General features: G+C 59.8%; 2 protein-coding genes across 3 annotated transcripts; one reads left to right on the top strand and one right to left on the bottom strand.

The window, feature by feature from the left end:
* Positions 1-1,069: 1,069 nt before the first annotated feature.
* SLC35B1 (solute carrier family 35 member B1) lies at positions 1,070-5,375 on the bottom strand. Its single transcript, XM_021538504.2, has 9 exons — positions 5,209-5,375; positions 4,760-4,863; positions 4,549-4,679; positions 3,811-3,841; positions 3,283-3,440; positions 2,677-2,803; positions 2,125-2,231; positions 1,648-1,801; positions 1,070-1,433 (listed from the first exon to the last, which is right to left on the bottom strand). Exons 1-9 carry the CDS (start codon positions 5,313-5,315, stop codon positions 1,381-1,383), a joined length of 972 nt encoding a protein of 323 aa, XP_021394179.1. The 5' UTR covers positions 5,316-5,375; the 3' UTR covers positions 1,070-1,380.
* A 932-nt stretch (positions 5,376-6,307) lies between these two features.
* KAT7 (lysine acetyltransferase 7) lies at positions 6,308-18,060 on the top strand. 2 transcript variants are annotated; one of them, XR_013341169.1, is made up of 16 exons: positions 6,308-6,525; positions 7,783-7,930; positions 9,084-9,260; positions 10,066-10,305; positions 10,734-10,816; positions 11,002-11,091; positions 11,603-11,701; positions 11,840-11,950; positions 12,860-13,051; positions 13,538-13,627; positions 13,966-14,106; positions 14,503-14,596; positions 14,737-14,883; positions 15,400-15,506; positions 16,290-16,983; positions 17,119-18,060. XR_013341169.1 is itself a non-coding variant. In XM_077788326.1 (15 exons), the coding sequence occupies exons 1-15, from the start codon at positions 6,511-6,513 to the stop codon at positions 16,389-16,391; spliced, it is 1,836 nt and encodes a 611-aa protein (XP_077644452.1). In that variant the 5' UTR covers positions 6,308-6,510; the 3' UTR covers positions 16,392-18,060. The 2 variants fall into 2 exon arrangements, 1 of the variants encoding a protein (XP_077644452.1); XM_077788326.1 differs by having other exon boundaries at positions 16,290-18,060.
* The last annotated feature ends 1,018 nt before the right edge of the window (positions 18,061-19,078 follow it).

Genomic DNA, 19,078 nt, shown 5'->3' with positions numbered 1-19,078 from the left:
TGCCCAGAACATTCCAGAGCCCCAGAATTCCTGTTGGGAAAGAGCTCCTGACCCCAAAGCTGCACAGGCAGAGGGAGCTCCACTCCCAGGGCTGAGAAAACCCCAAAATCTCTGATTTACCTGGATTTGTGTCCCATGAACTGGAGAAGGTCTGGCCCAAGTTGGGGCTGAGCTGGAGCCGGTGAAGCCCAGAGAGCTGTGGAGACCCTGGGCACTGGGATTTGTCCCTTGGGAATTCTGAGCTGCCTCCTGGTGCACTTACACTGGGAATCACGGAATGGTTGGGGCTGGAAAGGACCTTAAATCCCATCCGGTCCCACCCTGGGACACCTCCCAGGATCCCGGGGCTGCATGGGGCTCCCTCGGTCACTTCCTGCCAGGAACCAACCCAACAGGCCTTGGCACCAGGAATTCAAATCCCTTTGCCCTTCCCTGGATGCTCTGGCAGCACTTTGTGCATCCCTGGCCCTTCCTTGGGGACAGCAGGAGTCTCCTGATGTTCCTCCCAATCCAAGCCCTGCCTCGGGTTGGGAAAAAGGAGCAGAGCCCAAAACCCACGGAACAGAATCCTCCCTCCCCCAAAGTGCCTCGGAGGCAGCAGAGGATGGAAATTCCTGGAATCCCACCCCGTTCCTCTGGGGTTATTCCGAGGGACAGCTGGACCCAGGCAGGAACATCCCAAAGACTCCTCAGGAGGGGTGAGGAACCCCAGGGAGCCGCTCTGGGAATTCCTGCTGGGGATCCCAGGGCATGGGAGAGGAGCCGCCCTGCGAGATCTGTGGGTTCCGCCCCAGAGCTGCCCCAAATTTGGGGAATTCTCATTTCCTGGGAGCCAGGACAGGGCTGGGGCAGTCCAGGACTTCCCTGCTGACACATCCCAGTGGGAGAAAATCCAAGGGCCTGCTCCGACCCTCTGGAAAACCCCACAACACGAAGGGGGTGCCTCCAACAAGGCTTTAATCCCGGGATCACCCCAAAGGACTGGGATCATTCCTCTCCCTCCCTGGACAGCACAGCTGGGTCCCCCCCAAATCAGCCAAATCCCCAAAAAAAGTCCTGGAGAAGCGGCCATTGTCTGGTTTTCTTTAATAAAGATAGGAAGGATTTGTGTTTTCCTGTTAAGGCAAGGATCTGCTGCTGCTGCTCAGCTCAGGGGGCAGCTCTGATTACACAAAAAAAGCAAAATTACACCTTAAACTAAAGGATTACATTTTAGAGACCATTTAGAATTAAAAAAAAACCAAACCAAACTCAACCCAAAAATAAATTCCACACGCTTTCCTTCTGATTCCCTGTCCTGAGTCCAGTTCCACACCAGATTCTGAGGTACAAGACAATAAATTAAAAGTTCATTCCAACCGCGGGGTCGCCTGATCCACCTCAATGCGATGTCTTCTTCACCCCCTTCCCAAATTTGGCATCGAGCCCAAGGCCTGGCAGGAGACAAAACATGCGGTTTGTGTTCTTCCAGCCAGTGGGAGATGGGAATTTTGGGAAAAATCAGCTGAATATCCCCAAATTCAGCCATGGAATGAGCTGGGGGGAAGGGACTGAATCGCTCTGCTGGTCCCACACGTCCTCGTCCCATTCCCACGGGTTTGAGGAGCTCCCAGGGCAGGATCCCGTGGGTTTTCCCCCAAAACTCACCCAGGAACACCAGCACGGTGCCCACCCACTGCATGGGGCTGATGGGGTTGGCGAAGAGCACCACGGAGGCCAGGATGGTGAAGAACTTGCGGGTGGTGGTGATGATGGAGCAGGTCAGGGGCCCGAAGTACACCACGGTCATGAAGATGAAACTCTGCCCCAGAAGCAGAACAGAGCCCCCGTCACTGGCACTGCCAGGCCGGGCAGCCAGGGGCAAATCCCAAAGGATCTCCCTTCAAATCCTGCTTCTTCCTGGCTTGGAGTGGGTTTGTGGCATCCTGGGATGGGCTGGAGGGGCCTTGGAGCTCATCCAGGGACGCCTTCCCCAATCCCACGGTGCTCCAACCTGGCCTGGGACACTGCCAGGGATGGGGCAGCCACAGATTCCCTGGGAATTCCCTGGGAATTGCCTCCCAGGGAAGGAAACCCCACCCAAAATCCCATCCCTGACCCCTGACCCCAGCGCAGGGCACCGACCTGGCCCAGGGCGCTGGTGAGGCCGAAGAGGAGGATGTTGGAGATGATGCTGGGATAACGCTCCGTGAAACTCAGGAACTCCCAGAGCTCCCCCGTGAACAGGATCCCTGGAAAACAGCCCGGGAGGAGCAGCCTGGCTGGGGATTCCTGCCCACGGGGGGCAGGTTGGGCTCAGAACCCCCAGAGCAGGGACAGAACCCCACAAACGCCAGCAGGAAACACCAGCAGCAGAAGCAAGCGCCCTGCTGGTTAATTAGTGAAAGGAAGATCATTAACGGGGATCAAATTCCAACAGAACAGTGCTAGCAATTAACCAATTAACCAGGAGCGCTGATCCTGGAATGGTTGGGCTGGAAGGGGCCTCAAAGCTGCTCCAGCACCAGGGCAGCTCCCAGCCCTGCTGGGCTGCTCTGAGCCCCGAGCTGGAGCAGGAGCTGCCGTGGGAGCTCCAGGAGAGCCCGGGCAGGGGCAGGGCCGGGCCATGAGCAGAGAAAAGCCCAAAAAGGCCCGAGGAAGCCGAGCCCGGAGCGCGGCGGGGCCCTGGCTCCTCACCTGCCCCCAGGAAGAGCGTGGACCAGAGGTTGACGTGCAGCATCATGTGGTTGGAGCCCGTCTGGTAGTGAGCACGCATGTGGTCCTGGGACACGCCCGTCAGCCCGTCCAGCGTCAGAGAGAGCAGCTGTGCATGGACAGACGGACGGACAGACAGATGGGGACAGACAGACACAGACGGGGGACAGATGGGGACAGACAAATTGGGCACAGCCAGCCAGCCAGATGGGGGACAGACAGAAAAGGCACAGACAGATGGGGGACAGATGGGGACAGGCAGACAGACGGGACAGACAGAGAGACAGATGGGGACAGACAGACAGAGCACATGGTCAGGCCCGGCTCCCCTCCCCAGGGCAAAAGGCAATTCTCGTTTTACAGCCGTTCCTGAGAGTTTATCACAGGGGTAAACCCCACCTGAGGGTTAATCCCAGGTGTAAATCCCCACCTGAAACCCTGGAATTTATCCCAGGTGTAAATCCCCACCTGAAACCCTGGAATTTATCCCAGGTGAGGGGTAAACCCCACCTGAATCCCAGGATTTCTCCCAGGGTAAGCCCCACCCGAGTCCCCCGAGGCCCAGCCCCGTGGGGTCCCTGCACTCACCAGGAGCAGCTCCCCGTAGCCAAAGACGTGCTCGGTGTCCCCTGTCCCTTTTTTGGGCTTGTAGAGGAACAGGGCCACCCCCGCCACGATGAGCAGCACGCACAGGTACTTGGCTGGGGGGTACCTCTTCCGCAGCAGGGTCACCCCCAGCAGCATCACTGGGAAATGAGAGGTCAAAAACTGCCCCAAAACCCACCCAGAGGAGTTAAACCCCAACAATGCCACCCCCAGCAGCATCACTGCAGAGAGAGAGCCCCTAAAATCCACTCATGGGAATTAAATCCCCATAAAGTCACCCCCAGCAGCATCACTGCGGAGAGAGAGCTCAAAAACTGCCCCAAATCCACCCAGAGGAGTTAAACCCCACAAAGTCAATCCCAAATGCTGCCTGGGCAGACTGAACATCCCACCCCGATCCCAAAGCCCTCTGTGGGATGGAAGCCAAGCCAGCCCCAGGGGGCTCCCACAGGAGGGGCTGTGGGGGGCCCAGAGCTCCACAGACCCCCCAAAAACGGGCAAATCTCTCACCTGGGATGGGTTTGCAGGACTTGCCCAGCACCTGGGAAGGGATATGGGTGTTAACAAGCCATACCCCAAAGGGAGAGAGAGAGCCCCAAAAAGATAGAGAATCCCAAAAAGAGAAAGAGCCCTCCTGTGTCCACCTGGGTGGCTTAGATGTCTCCCTGTGTCCCCGTGCCCACCTGGGTGGGGTGGCTGTCCCCCCTGTGTCCCCATGTCCCTGTGGGTGGGGTGGCTGTCTCCCTGTCCCCGTGCCCACCTGGGTGGGGTACCCGTGTCCCCGCTGTGTCTCCATCCCCCTGTGCCCACCTGGGTGGGGTACCTGTCCCCATGTCCCCCCGTGCCCACCCGGGTAGGGTTCCCGTCCCCCCGTGCCCACCTGGGTGGGGTACCTGTGTCCCCCCTGTGTCCCCATGTCCCTGTGGGTGGGGTTTCTGTCCCCCTGTCCCCGTGCCCACCTGGGTGGGGTCCCCGTCCCCACCTGGGTGGGGTACCTGTGCCCCCCCTGTGTCCCCGTCCCCCCGTGCCCACCTGGGTGGGGTACCTGTCCCCATCCCCCTGTGTCCCCCTGGGTGGGGTAGCTGTGTCCCCCTATGTCCCCCATGCCCCCATGCCCACCTGGGTGGGGTTTCTGTCCCCGTGTTCCCCTGGGTGGGGTACCTGTGTCCCCCCTGTCCCCATGTCCCTGTGGGTGGGGTTTCTGTCCCCCTGTCCCCGTGCCCACCCGGGTGGGGTCCCCGTGCCCACCTGGGTGGGGTAGCTGACGAACTGCAGCGCGGAGTTGCTGGACACCATGGCGCCCAGGTAGGACAGCGAGCAGGCCCCGTAGAGCCAGCCCCGCGTGCGGTCCGGCCGCGCCGCGTCCACCAGGCGGATCACTGCGGGGACAGCGGGGGACGGCTCGGAGCGGCCCGGGGACGGCCCGGAACTCCCGGGGCTCCGGGAATCCCGCACTTACGGAGCTTGGCGAAGGCGGCGTTGATCACGCACTGGATGAACACGAGCGTCAGCGCGAACCTGAACTTCTCCTGCTTCGCGCCCTCCCCGTAGCGGCCCCGGGTGCTGCGGGACGGATAACGGGGACACCGGTGACACCGGGACACGAGAGAGACAGGCACCGGGGACACCGGGCACAGAGCGGAACAGGCACCGGTGACATGGTGGGACCGGCACCGGTGACACCGGGACACGAGAGAGACCGGCACCGGTGGCACCCGGGACACCGGTGACAGAGCGGGACCGGCACCGGGGACACCGGCCACAGAATCGAGGGCACGGGAAGGAGCGGCGCGCCCCGCCCGGCTCCGGCTGCCCGGTTCTGCCCCGGTCCCTCCTCCCCAGAGCCCCCAGCCCCGGGTGAGCCCCGCGCCCCCCGCCGGTGTCCCCGCTCCCCGCGCCGTGGCTCACATGCTCTCCTGCAGGATGCCGTAGTAGAAGTAGCAGGCGAACACGCCGAGGAAGCAGACGGGCAGGCGGAGGCGCTCGGGCAGCCCCGGGGCCGCGCTCGCTCCCATGGCGGCGGCGGCGCCGCTCAGCGCGGGCGGCACCTCCAGCGCCACATCCCGCGGCGCCCCGGGCGGCCTCATCGGCCCCGCCGCGCCCGCCCCGCCCCGCGCCGCCCGCCGCGCTGCCCGGCCCGCCGCGGGGGGAAAGGCGGGCGAGGCGCGCTCGGGATGTCGCGGGGCGGGGCGGGAGCTGCACACGGAGATCGCCGAACCCTCCCCGGGGCTGCGCCCGCCGCGGTTCGGCCGCGATGGTACCGGGAGTGTGCGGGGTAGAACAGGCAGTGCTCGGGGCACCCCAGACTTAGGGGGGCTTCCCGATGCACGGCGCGCGCGGGAGCGACACCCGATGTGGAGCGCGGCGATTGGCTGGGCCGAGGGGGCGGGATAGAGAGACGGATTCTGATTGGTGGCTGCGGCAGTGGGGCTCCGCCTACTCTGTGCGACCCCCGAGCGGGGCTTTCCGGGGTCCTTCCGCCGGTCCGGGCCCGCTGGAGCCCGGCGGGGCGGGGGTGACGGGGCCCGGCCGGGACCGGCTCCTCCCCAAGGCCCCGTTCAGCCGCTGCCGCTGCTCCAAGCCGCGCTTCCGGGACGTTCCCGGGGAGCAGCGAGTCAGGAAAGCACTGTGGCCGGGAAGGGCCGAACCCCCGCCCTGGCGCTTTGTCCTTCACAGTTCCTCTCATCCCTCCGGGAATTCCAACACGGTTCGCAATGCCCGGGCTACACATCCCACCTCCAGGGCACTGCCCCCGCAGGCTGGGCGGAGGAGCTGCCGGTGCTGCAGCTCCCGAGGCTTCCTCCGCCTCAGCTCGGCGCTGCCCGCTCTCAACATGGCGGCCTCAGTAACGGGGGCTCCGCGCCCCGCGGACCCTGTGCCCTTATCAAAGATGGCAGCCGTAACCCCCGCCCAGCCCGCTGCCCCAGTCAAAGATGGTGACGCGCGGCTTCACTGCCGGCGGCGCCTGCCCGGCTCCAAGATGGCACGCGGTCACGTGACGGGGGTGTGGGCCGCGTCCCGGCGGAAGCGTGAGGGACCGAGCAGGGAACGGCGGCGGGAGCGGGGCTGGCGCCGCAGCAGCAGACGTGCCGCAGGGCGGGAGACACGGCTGCCACCACGGAGTCCGCCAACAGCAACACCGCGGCGGCCACCGCCGCTTCGCGGGCCGCGGGCGCTGGGGACCAGGCAACCTCGCTGCCCCCGCCCAGGATGCAGCGCAGGAAGGTGAGCGCGGCCGGGAAACGGGGGAGGCGGCCGGCGGGGAGACCGAGGAGCTCGGGCCGCTGCTTTTGACCCTTCCCCAGCCCCTCCGCTCCCTCTCCCGGCTCTAAAACTGGGGGGAAAGTAGCGGCCTTGAGCCCCCAGCGCCCGCCTCCCGAGCTCTCCGATTGGCTGCGGCGCTATCAGGCCGCGCGCTGATTGGCCGCGCTGCCTGTCACTCATCACCCCCAACGGCTACCGTCCCCCCTCCCCCGCGCGGCCATTGGGGCCCGCCCCTCGCCGTTTCCGATTGGGCACGCGCTCGGAGAGCTGGCCGTCTATTGGACAGGTCCCCGCACCGGGCTGGGCGCTGATTGGCTATTGCTGCTGTCCATCCCCGCCCAACGGTCACCTCCCCGCGCGAGCCTTGTTCCTCCCTTCCCCCATCGCGCCGCGGCCTGCCCCCACGGTTGGCGTTGCCGTGGGAGCAAGCCTCGCGCTGATTGGCCGCCGTTCGCTGTCAATCGCGCGCGGCGGCGGCCCGCCTTTTTGCTCCTCGAGCTGCCATTGGTAGGCCTCCCTTTCGGCCCCGCCCACGCGCGCTGTGATTGGCTGGGGCCGGCGCGGCTCCGCTGGGGGCAAAACAAAGCGGCGCGGGGGCCGCGCTCCCGCCACCGGCGCGAGGCGCCCCCCCCTCCCCTCATGGCGGCCGCGCCCCTCCCCGCTCCCCTCACGGCCGCCGCCATCGCCGCCCCCTCACCCTGCCGGCACCCCCGGCCTCCCCTCACCGCCGAGCCGCTCAACCGCGCCGGGGAATAAGGCACGAGCCTGGAAAAGGGGGAACAAAATTAAAGATTTTAGCTTGGGGCGGTTTAATAATGAGAAATAAGTGAAACACTGTTGTGGTGTTAAATAACCGTGATAACAGAAAGGGAAGGGAATAAAAATTGCGATTGCTGACCGGTGCCAGTCACCCTTCCGATATCCAGATTGCTCCCCTCGCTTTGGGATAATTCTGATAATTCCTCCAGTTTATATCCTGGGAATGACAGCCTGAGGTGGGAATTTGGCCATGAGGGATCACCTGTCCCGCTTTGTTTTTGGAAATTCCTCACTGCCAGAGCAGGAGACACAAAAAGAATCCCTGACTTGGCATAAACCTCCTGGGTCACCCTTGCAGCTGCAGAGGCTGTGAGGAGGTGCAGAACACGAAATCCCCGCTCAGTGTTGTGTTTTTAGCAGTAGCAGGGCAGCGTTTCAGGGCAGTGTGTGCCGTTGCAGAGGAACGCGGGCAGCAGCTCGGATGGCACCGAGGACTCGGATTTCTCCACGGACCCCGAGCACACGGACAGCTCCGAGAGCGACGGCACCTCCCGCAGATCCGCCCGCGTCACCCGCTCCTCGGCACGGCTCAGCCAGAGCTCCCAGGGTGAGGGAGGGCTCCTGCTCAAACCGGGAGAGGCTCTTCCTCGAACTGGGAAAACTCTTCCTCAAACTGGGAAAACTCTTCCTCAAACTGGGGAAAGGCTCTTCCTCAAACTGGGGCAAAGCTCGTCCTTAAACTAGTGCAAGACCTTTGTCAAACTGGGGCAAGCCTTTCCTCAAACCGGGAAAGGCTCTTCCTCAAACCGGGAAAGGCTCTTCCTCAAACTGGGGAAAGGCTTTCCTTAAACCAGGGCAAAGCTCTTCTTTAAACCGGGGGAAGGCTCTTCCTCAAACTGGGGAAAGGCTCTTCCTCAAACCAGGAAAGGCTTTTCCTTAAACTGTGGAAAGCCTTTTCTCAAAGTGGGGCAAGGCTCTTCCTTAAATTGGGGAAAGCTTTTCCTTAAACTGGGGCTAGGTTCCTCCTCAAACGAGGGAAAAGCCTTTCCTTAAACTGGGCTAAGCTCCTCTTCAAACCCAGGAAAGGCTCCTCCTCAAACCAGGGAAAAACCTTTCCTTAAACCAGGGAAAATCTCCTCAAATGGGAGAAAAGTTCCTCCAGCCAGGAAAAGGCTCCTCTTTAAACTAGGGATTCCTCTTTAAACTAGGGAAAAGCCTTTCCACAAACCAGGGCAAGGCTCCTCCTCAGACTGGGGAAAAGCTCCTCCTTAAATTGGGGAAAAGATCCTCAAACTGGGGAAAATTTCCTCCTGTAACTGGAGCAAGGCTCTTCCAGGCCCACACACAAATCCCAGGTGCAGCTCCACACCACAGGCAGTCCTGCTGTTCCCGATATCTAAACCCTGATGGTTCTTATCGAAACAAAGAGATCTTTGCTTCTCCAAATTGAAGCTGGGTGCTAATTGCAGGTCAATTAAGTTGTTAAACCTGGAGCAAGCTGCTGTCACTCCAGTTTCCTCCGAGAGTCCTGACATTTTATCAGGCAAGGCCAGAGCATGGTGACATGGGCAGGACGGAGCCACAGGGTGTCAATCAGTGGGGGACATGGGGGTTCTTATGGGTGCTGTGGTGTGACTGTGGTATCCCCTCAGTGTTGTGGTGTCTGTGTGGTTCTTGTGGTGTCCCCATGGTGTGACTGGTGTCCCCACGGTGTCCCCGCGGTGTCCCCTGGTGTAACGGCCCCGTTTCCCCGGGAGCAGACTCCAGCCCGGTGCGGAACCCGCCGGCGTTCGGGCCGGACGAGCCAGTGTACTCCACGCGGAGGGTGACCCGCAGCCAGCAGCAGCCAGCTCCTGTCACCCCCAAGAAGTACCCGCTGCGACAGACCCGCTCCTCCGGCTCCGAGACCGAGCAGGCCGTGGACTTCTCGGACAGAGGTACCCCCGGGGGCAGGGAATGCTGCATTGGTACCCACAGGGGAAGGGAACACTGCATTGATACCCAGAGGGGCAGGGAACCCTGCATTGGTGCCCAGAGGGGCAGGGAACACTGCATTGGTACCCAGAGGGGCAGGGAACCCTGCATTGGTACCCAGAGGGGCAGGGAACCCTGCATTGATACCCAGAGGGGCAAGGAACGCTGCATTGGTGCCCAGAGGGGCAGGGAACACTGCATTGGTACCCAGAGGGGCAGGGAACCCTGCATTGGTACCCAGAGGGGCAGGGAACCCTGCATTGATACCCAGAGGGGCAAGGAACGCTGCATTGGTGCCCAGAGGGGCAGGGAACGCATGGGTACCCACAAGGACACGGAATGCTGCTCCCGGGGTGGGACAGGCTCTGTGCAGCCCCTGGGGCATTTTCAGGAGCATTTTTGGGAGCCCAGTCCCCTCAGCCGCATCCCCTCAGCCCCATCCCCTCAGCCCAAATCCCCTCAGCCCCATCCCCTCAGCCCCAATCCCCTCAGCCCCAATCCCCTCAGCCCCGTCCCCTCAGCCCCGTCCCCTCATCCCCTCAGCCCCGTCCCCTCATCCCCTCAGCCCCAATCCCCTCAGCCCCAATCCCCTCAGCCCCAATCCCCTCAGCCCCAATCCCCTCAGCCCCGTCCCCTCATGCCCTCAGCCCCAATCCCCTCAGCCCCGTCCCCTCATCCCCTCAGCCCCAATCCCCTCAGCCCCAATCCTCTCAGCCCCAATCCCCTCAGCCCCAATCCCTTCAGCCCCGTCCCCTCTGCCCTCCCCAGACACCAAGAACGCAGCGGATCACGACGAGTCGCCGCCCCGCACCCCCACGGGGAACGCGCCCTCCTCGGAGTCCGACATCGACATCTCCAGCCCCAACGTGTCCCACGACGAGAGCCTGGCCAAGGACATGTCCATGAAGGACTCGGGCAGCGACCTCTCCCACCGGCCCAAGCGCCGCCGCTTCCACGAGAGCTACAACTTCAACATGAAGTGTCCCACCCCTGGCTGCAACTCCCTGGGTAACCCCCTTGGCAGTCCTGCTGCGGGCTGCCTGCTTGGCTGGGTGCAAATCCTAAAAATAGCAGGGGATCAGGTCAGGAATGGCAAGGAGTGGGTTTATAGAAAGGATATGAAGCGTAAATACAGGGAGATGTTTTCTGTTTGGGGGGTGACAGGATGAGGAAGCAGACAGGAGGGCGAGCACAGGTGTGGGAGGAAAAGTCACAGATTTGTGGAACTGGTTTTTGCCAGAAACAGGATTTCAGTGCCAAACTATTGCACTCCCATCCCTGGCTGCTTTGGCTTAGTGTGAGAAAAATTTTCCTTCCTTTTTAAACCAGGAAGTTTCCTCCTCCTATCCCCCTGTCGGTGATCCTGTGAGGGAGAATTCCTCCTCCTCTTTGGGATCATTTGTCACAAGTTCTGTTGCTTTTCTGACCCCTTGCAGGACACCTGACTGGGAAGCACGAGCGCCACTTCTCCATCTCGGGCTGCCCTCTCTACCACAACCTGTCAGCAGATGAGTGCAAGGTAAACGTGGATGGTTTTGCCTTCTGATTTCTCCTCCTTTGGGATTTTTAGGGTAAAATGCTGAGCCTTGTGTTCTGTGAGCAGCAAACAGTTTACAGCGTGCTGCTGCGTTTGTGTGTCTCCCCTGGAAGGGCAGGGGTGACAGGAGGCGGCTGCAGCCCTGACAGGTGAATTTTGGCCTCCAGGTGCGAGCGCAGAGCCGGGACAAGCAGATTGAGGAGCGGATGTTGGCCCACAGGCAGGATGACAACAACAGGCACGCCACCAGGCACCAGGTGAGGGGACAGCCTCAGCTCCCAGCTCCCAGCACAGCGCTTTGGGCCTGGGCTCCCTTCTCCACATCCTGAGGAGCTGCCATTCCAGAGGGGGAATTCCCTCAGTGAGGTTGGAGCAGGCAGGGAGAGCACAGCTGTGTTCAGGATGATCCTTCCCCTGTGCCTGGCTGTGCAGGAGCAGGGAATTCCTGCAGAGCTGTAAGCTGCAATTTCCCTCTGAGTAACCAGCAGAGAGCCAAACCAGGGGAATGACATTTCCCAGTCCCTGAGTCAGCTGGGAGCTGTTCCCCAGCACGGAGCATTCCGTGGGGAGCTCACCCTGTCCTGTGGTGGGAAGGAAATTTCCTGCTTTGCATTCCTGTGCTGCAGCTGCAGTGCCCTGTGATTAGCAGAGGATCTGGCTCAGACCTCGTGGAATGGCAGCCAGGATGGAATTCTGTGGGATGGGCAGGGAAGGGGGAAGTTTAGAGGGGCTGCAGCCTCTCAGGGTCCCACCTGGGGGTTCTTCCAGGCCCCCACAGAGAGGCAGCTGCGGTACAAGGAGAAGGTGGCTGAGCTCAGGAAGAAGAGGAACTCGGGGCTCAGCAAGGAGCAGAAGGAGAAATACATGGTAAAAGCAGGAATTCCATCCTTTCATCCCTCCCCGGGATGGAGTTTGTCTCTCCCAGTCATCCTGCAGCATTCCCAGCTAGAAAAGCTGCAGGATCCAACAGCTCAGCAGCCAAAACGCTGTCCTTTGGTGTTCCAGGAGCACAGGCAAACCTATGGCAACACCAGGGAGCCTCTCCTGGAGAACCTGACCAGCGAGTACGACCTGGAGCTGTTCCGCAGGGCTCAGGCCCGCGCCTCCGAGGACCTGGTGAGATCCCTGCCCCAGGCATGGCCCTGGGGGCTCTGTGGGGAGCTGGGCAGCAGCTCCAGGCCAGCACAGCCAGCCCGGGCTGGGGGCGAGTGCTGGAGCTGAGCTCTGCACTCAGGAATGCGTGGTGACATTCCAGGGGTGCTCCCAGGGGACAGGGACAGCTTCAGCGTCCCTGCTGAGGCCTGGTGACAACAAAAGCCACCTCGGCCTTGGCCCGTGACTGAGTTCACAGGCTGGTGTTGCTGAAGCTCCTGAGGAGCCTCCCAAAGCCACATCCCATTCCAGAGAGGGATCAAACGATGCTTTGATGCTTTTCTGGGCCGGTTGGGTTCCTGGGGCAGGGCCTTGGGCTGTGTCACGGAGCCACAGGATGGACTGGGCTGGAAAAGCCCTCTGAGGTCATCGAGTGCCACCCGTGACCTGACACCACCTTGTCACCAGGTGCCACATCCAGGCTCTTCTAAGCACCTCCAGAGATGGCAACATTTCCTTGGGCAGCCCCTTCCAATTCCCAGTGCCTCTTTTTGGGAAGAAACTCTTCCTCATGTGCAGCCTAACATGGTCTGGCACAGCTTGGGGTTGTGTCCTCCTGTCCTGGGGTTCCCTGGGAGCAGAGCCTGGCCCCACGCTGGCTGCACCCTCCTGTTGGGGTTATGGAGAGGCAGGAGATGTCCCCTGAGCCTTCTCTCCAGGATAAACACCCCCAGCTCCCTCAGCTGCTCCTCACTTGTGCCCTGTTCCTGTGGCTCAGGAAAGGAGCAGGGAGTGGCGGGGAGCTGTAGGAATTGAATGAAAGATGAATCCAGAAAACTTGAAACGGATTTCCTCCAGGAAAAACAAATCCCAATTCCCCTCCTGCCACTTGGAATGAACCTTTTGGCTAAGCCTGCTTTTCCCCCGGGGCAGGAGAAGCTGAGGCTGCAGGGGCAGATCACCGAGGGCAGCAACATGATCAAGACCATCGCGTTTGGGCGCTACGAGCTGGACACGTGGTACCACTCGCCCTACCCCGAGGAGTACGCGCGCCTCGGGCGCCTCTACATGTGCGAGTTCTGCCTCAAGTACATGAAGAGCCAGACCATCCTGCGCAGGCACATGGTGAGGGCTGGGGGCCAGTCCCGCTGGGAGTGCTGCTGTGGGGTCAGGGAGAGCTCATTCCCATTGGGAATGGTGCTGTGGGGTCAGGAATGGCTCAGTCCCGCTGGGAATGGTGCTGTGGGGTCAGGAATGGCTCAGTCCCGCTGGGAATGCTGCTGTGGGGTCAGGGAGAGCCCATTCCTGCTGGGAATGGTGCTGTGGGGTCAGGGAAAGCTGCTGTGGGGTCAGGGAGAGCTCATTCCCACTGGGAATGCTGCTGTGGGGTCAGGGAATGGCTCAGTCCTGCTGGGAGTGCTGCTGTGGCACCAATGCCCAGCCAGGCTCAACCCGTGCACATGGCAGTGTCTGACCCCAGGCTGGCATGGCTGGGTTGCAGCAGCAGGCCAGGCTGCAGCTCCCCATGACCCTGCAGCAGCTCCCTGTCCCCCTGCAGCAGCTGCTGTCCCCAGGCCAGCAATGACAGCCCCACTTTTGTCCCTGTCCCAGGCCAAGTGTGTCTGGAAGCACCCCCCGGGAGACGAGATCTACCGCAAGGGTTCCATCTCCGTGTTCGAGGTGGACGGCAAGAAGAACAAGGTGAGAGGGGCCAGGCTGGGCCCTGCTGGCCCTGCAGGCAGCCGGGGTGGCCCTGCTCACACAGGGGCTGCTGCAGTTTGGCCATTCCTGCAGGAGTTTTGCTGCTGCTCCTGTGGTGCTCCTGCAGCTCCCTCTGCGTCTCACCCGGCAGAGGTGTGGGGCAGGATCCAGGCTCATCCATTTCCATCACCACTGGAATTGTTTCCTGGCCCAGCTGCTCTGTTCCTACATTGTTTCTCAGATGATTCTGACTCTTTCTGTCCTTTCCCAGGTGGTTTTGCCCACATTTGGCGTATCCCACTGGAGTAAACACTTGCATCTCATTTTTTTGTGCCCAGATCTACTGTCAGAACCTGTGTCTGCTGGCAAAGCTGTTCCTGGACCACAAAACCCTTTATTATGATGTGGAACCCTTCCTCTTCTACGTCATGACGGAGGCTGACAACACTGGCTGCCACCTGATCGGGTATTTCTCCAAGGTCAGTGGAAAACATTCATCCCCCACCTCACTAAAATGGGATTTAGGGCCCCCTTATCAGCACTGAATCCCTTTTGCAGTCTCAGGATTTGCTGCTCTTGGGAGCAGGTAAAAGTCCAAGGCTGAGCTGCAGGGGTTGTTCTGTTTGCTGAGGGATTGCAGGTGTTGTGCTGCTCCATCTTTTCTCATTCCCTGCAAAAACCAAACCAGCTCCAAGGAATTGTGGTTGCCAGGAAGCAGAGTGGTATCTTTGTTAGGGAGAAAGAAACTGGGAAGGAATGTGGAGAAAAATACATGAAAATAAATATTAATCACCATGATTTTTTTTTTTTTTTAAATAAAACAGCTAAAGGAATAAAAATTCTGAGTTCTGCCCCTCCTCTCTGCTCATTTCCAGGAGAAGAATTCCTTCCTCAACTACAACGTGTCCTGCATCCTGACCATGCCCCAGTACATGAGACAAGGCTATGGCAAAATGCTCATTGACTTCAGTGAGTGTGTGGGGGGAAATTCCAGGGACAAATCCCTCCAGCTCCACCAGGAAATCTCACCTGGCTGCTGCTGCTGGAGCAGCTTCCATCCTGGCTCCTTTCTGAATTGTTTAAATATGTTTCTTTTCACATTTTTTTAGGCTATTTGCTGTCTAAAGTAGAAGAAAAAGTTGGCTCCCCTGAGCGTCCCCTGTCTGACCTGGGCCTGATCAGCTACAGGAGCTACTGGAAGGAAGTTCTGCTGCGGTACCTGCACAACTTCCAGGGCAAGGAGATCTCCATCAAAGGTCAGGGGGGTTTTTGGGAACACCCCCGTGCCTCTCAGGCCTGCCTCACCCACCCAGGTGTTTGTGGAGCTCTGAGTTTCCTGGGATCTTCCTGTGGTTGGGAATGGGCCATTGGCAGCATTTTGAAAGGATGAATTGGCTGCTTGATGAAAAGCCAGCAATTTTAAAAAGATTCAGCAAAAAGCTTCATCCAGCTGTGTATTGGAATGTTTATTTTAGCAAAGAAATGGCACCAGCAGCCAATATTGCGAATATTTGGCCTTTTTTTAATGGCATTTCTCTGCTGGTGGCACCTGGGAGGATGTGGAGTTCCCTGGGGACATGAGGTACCCTGGAGAAACAGGATTGCATCTTCTCTCAGGGGATTTCTTACAGATCCCAAAGCCAGCACCCCAAACCCCTGCAGTCCTGGCTGTGCCTGCCCAGTGCCACATTCCCCAGGGGATTGCAGCGAGCTGCTGCTGGAGCCTGGGGCTCTGGGGCTGGTTCAGAGGCTCGGGTGGGCTCTGATTGCAGAGATCAGCCAGGAGACCGCCGTGAACCCCGTGGACATCGTCAGCACCCTGCAGGCCCTGCAGATGCTCAAGTACTGGAAGGGCAAGCACCTGGTCCTCAAGAGACAGGTGAGCCTGGGCCTTGCTGGGGGTTCTCCCATCACCTCCTCCTCTTCCTTGCTGCAATCAGAGGTTCCCTGGGTTCTACTCCTTTTCCTTGCTGCAATCAGGGCTTCCTTAATTCTCCTTCTTTTCCTTGCTGGAATCAAGGCTTCCATGGGTTCTCCAGCCTGCTTGTTCTCATCTCCAAGTAAAACAGGAGGTGGGAATCCAACCTCGTTCTTCATCAGGGCAGGAATGAGCCCTGCAGGACAGCCCAAAATCCCCCCTGAGCATCCCTGGGAGGGGTATCCAAACACCCCTGGAGCTCTGGCAGCCTCGGGGCCATGCCCATTCCCTGTTCCAGTGCCCAACACCCTCTGGATGAAAACTTCTCCCTAAAATCCAACCCAGACCTCCCAGACCCGCTGTGAACAGGACTGATGGAGCCCTGCATGGCTCCTGCTTGTTCCCTCCCTGATAAATCCCTGGGTGGTGGGGGTTGAACCCCAAACCTTCTCCCTTCCCTGGAACCCCTTTGGAGCTCGACTGAAGGGCTTCTAGAAAACTCCTTGGAGGAGAAGTTGTTCTTTTGGGGTAACCTTGGTGTTATTTTGGTGTTGTTTTGGTGTAACTCTGGTGTTGTTTTGGTGTAACTCTGCTGTTATTTTGGCCTTGTTTTGATGTATCTCCACTGTTATTTTGCTGTTCCTTTGCGGCACTAATGGCTGAGCCCCCTCCCCTTTGTGGTGCTGTCCCAGGGGTGGTTCCCCAGCAGGATCAGCCCTGACCTGCCCTGCCCTCCTCTTCCAGGACCTGATTGATGAGTGGATCGCCAAGGAGGCCAAGAGGTCCAACAGCAACAAGACCATGGATCCCAGCTGCCTGAAGTGGACCCCTCCCAAGGGCACCTAAGTGTCCCCGCCAGCGTCCCCGGCAGAGAGGCGCCGCAGGGGTCCGTGCGGTGCCGTGGTGATGGCTGCTGCAGTGTCCCCAGGCCGGGTCACCCCCGGGCTGGCCCGGCCTGGCCCTGTGTCCCCACAGTTCTGAGGAACTCGGATGTTTCGGCCTCAGTGAGGCCGCGAGGACTGGAAGCGGCTGGGAGCCCCGGGGAGCTGAGGAGCTCTTACTGCTGGGCCTGTCCCCGTCCCTGCTGTCCTGCTCAGTCCCCCTGTCCCTCCTGCAGCTCCCCGGGCTGCTGGGGTCACCCCTGGCTCTTGGGCAATGCTGGAAATGCTTCTCTGGGGCAGCCCTGCCTCCCCCAGCGCCGCGGTGGCGGCGGCGGCGGCTCCTGTCCCGTTCTGTGTCTGAAATAGTTTTAGTGGGATCATCCCCCTGTCCCGGCAGCTTTCCCCAGGATCCAGCAGATCTTCACTTAGTTCCTGTTGTACAGCCAGAATTGCACCTCCTGCACCCGAGGGAGCCACTGGGTGTTCCTGTCAGCCCCTCCTGGAGCCAGCACAGCCCTGCTGGAAGCGCCTCTGGATTAGAATTCCCATTTTTCCTGGTGTGTATCTCGTGGAATTGCTGAGTTCCTGTACATAAACAGCCTGCTGAGTGTATTCCCCTGGAGATGTTTTTCCCAGAGCAGCCTTCCTGGAATTGCAGGTCCCTTTTTATTGGAGTTTTTTTCCCCCTCCAGGCAGAAGGAATCCAAACTTTGGCCTTTTCCAAAGAGCCACAGGAACTCCCAGCACCAATTCCAGGAGCTGTTGGGCTGCTGTGCTCCAGGGAGGGATGGATTCCCTGGCAGGGCAAAAAAAAACCCTTTTGATTCCTCCCTCCCATCAGCAGAAATATCCCCAATGGCCTCCCAGTAAAACCACTGTCCTCGTGCCACCTTCCCCGTGTGGCTCCAGTGTCACCGGCAGAGGGGACAGCCCTGGGAAGGGGCTGAATTCCCTGATCCCAGTGCTGGATTCCCTGGTCCCGGGGCTGATTTCAGTTATCCCAGGGCTGATTTCAGAGATCTCAGTGCTGGATTCCTGATCCCAGTGGTGGTTTCCTCCATCCTAGTGCTGATTTCAGTGATCCCATTGCTGATTTCAGGGATCCCAGTGCTGTTTTCCTCCATCCTAGTGCTGATTTCAGTGATCCCAGTGCTGGATTCCTTGATCCCAGTGCTGGTTTCCTCTATCCCAGTGCTGATTTCAGAGATCCCATTGCTGATTTCAGGGATCCCAGTGCTGTTTTCCTCCATCCCAGTGGTGATTTCAGAGATCCCAGTGCTGGTTTCCTCCATCCCAGTGCTGATTTCCTCCGTCCCAGTGCTCCCTCAGGGAACAGGCTGTGAAATTAAGCACTCCTGGGAAGGTGGGAGCCATTCCCATTAACCACTGCCCCATCCTGACTGGAAAAGTTCCCTGCTGCTCCTCTGGTTCCCTGCCTTTCTCCTGGAGCCCCGAAGCAGCGCCAGCCCCTCGCTGCTCCTGGGCATTCCTGGCTCCTGCTGTCCCTGCTCGTCCCCACGGCCATTCCCAGGAATGTCCCGGGCAGTGGCTCTGGAGCAGGGACGGGCCAGGCCGTGCTGCTGCTCCCGTCCCTGCTGCTCCTGTCCCCCCCCTCAATAAAAGCATGTTCCTGACCTGCTCCAGCCGTGCTCCTGCTTTCCCTGCCGCTCCCCCGTGCCCCGGGGCTCCTCTGGAGCCATCCCCAGGCCCGGGGGTGTCAGCATTGGCACTGGAGCAGCCTCGGGGCTGTCTTTGGCCCAGACATCCTGCTCTGGACACTTCCAGTTCTTCAAACCCTTTCCATAAGGGATTTTCACTGATACCCATCCCAAACCTCCCCTGCCACCTGAGGCTGTTTCCTGGGACAGGAAGTTTTCCCACATGGAGTTTTCCCCTTTTCCATGAAGGAATTTTCCCTGATATCCATCCTAAACCTCTCCTGGCACCTGAGGCTCTTACTGGGACAAGAAGAGTTTTCCCACATGGAGTTTTCCCCTTTTCCATGAAGGAATTTTCCCTGATATCCATCCTAAACCTCTCCTGGCACCTGAGGCTCTTACTGGGACAAGAAGAGTTTTCCCACATGGAGTTTTCCCCTTTTCCATGAAGGAATTTTCACTGATCTCCATCCTAAACCTCCCCTGGCACAACCTGCGGCCGTTCTTGGGACCAGAAGAGTTTTCCCCACACTGAGGGAAAGCTGCTGAAGGAAAATTCCCCCAGATCTCCCTGAATTGCCAGGAGCTGCTCTGTGCTTCCTGATCCTTCTCCCTTTTGCTGGGATGGTTTGGGGCAGGATGTGGCAGGGAACAGGGGCTGATGTTCCCAAAAGGAACCGGGGGAAGCAGGAAGAAACGGGAGCTAAATCCATGCGGTGACTTCAGCTGTTCCTATTGCGATCCTCAATCCACGGGGACAATCCCTGCGCCCCCGGCTCCCCCCCGCTGTCCCAAACCCACGGAAAGAGCCGGACCAGCCTCTCCTGGCCAGGGAAGAGCAGCTCTATTCCTGGGATCATCCCCTGTAATTATCCCAGCCTTTCCTGCCCTCCCCAGCCCGGCCCACGCGGCCCCGAAACCACCAGAGGTGCAGGAGAAAAACGGGAGGCAGGAGAGGGAAAAGAAAACATCCCCAGGAAACCACGGATCCCAA

This window comes from Lonchura striata, chromosome 25 (genome assembly GCF_046129695.1).
Source record: "Lonchura striata isolate bLonStr1 chromosome 25, bLonStr1.mat, whole genome shotgun sequence".
NCBI classification, from domain to species: Eukaryota; Metazoa; Chordata; class Aves; order Passeriformes; family Estrildidae; genus Lonchura; species Lonchura striata.
This window is presented reverse-complemented; position numbering and strand designations above follow the sequence as displayed.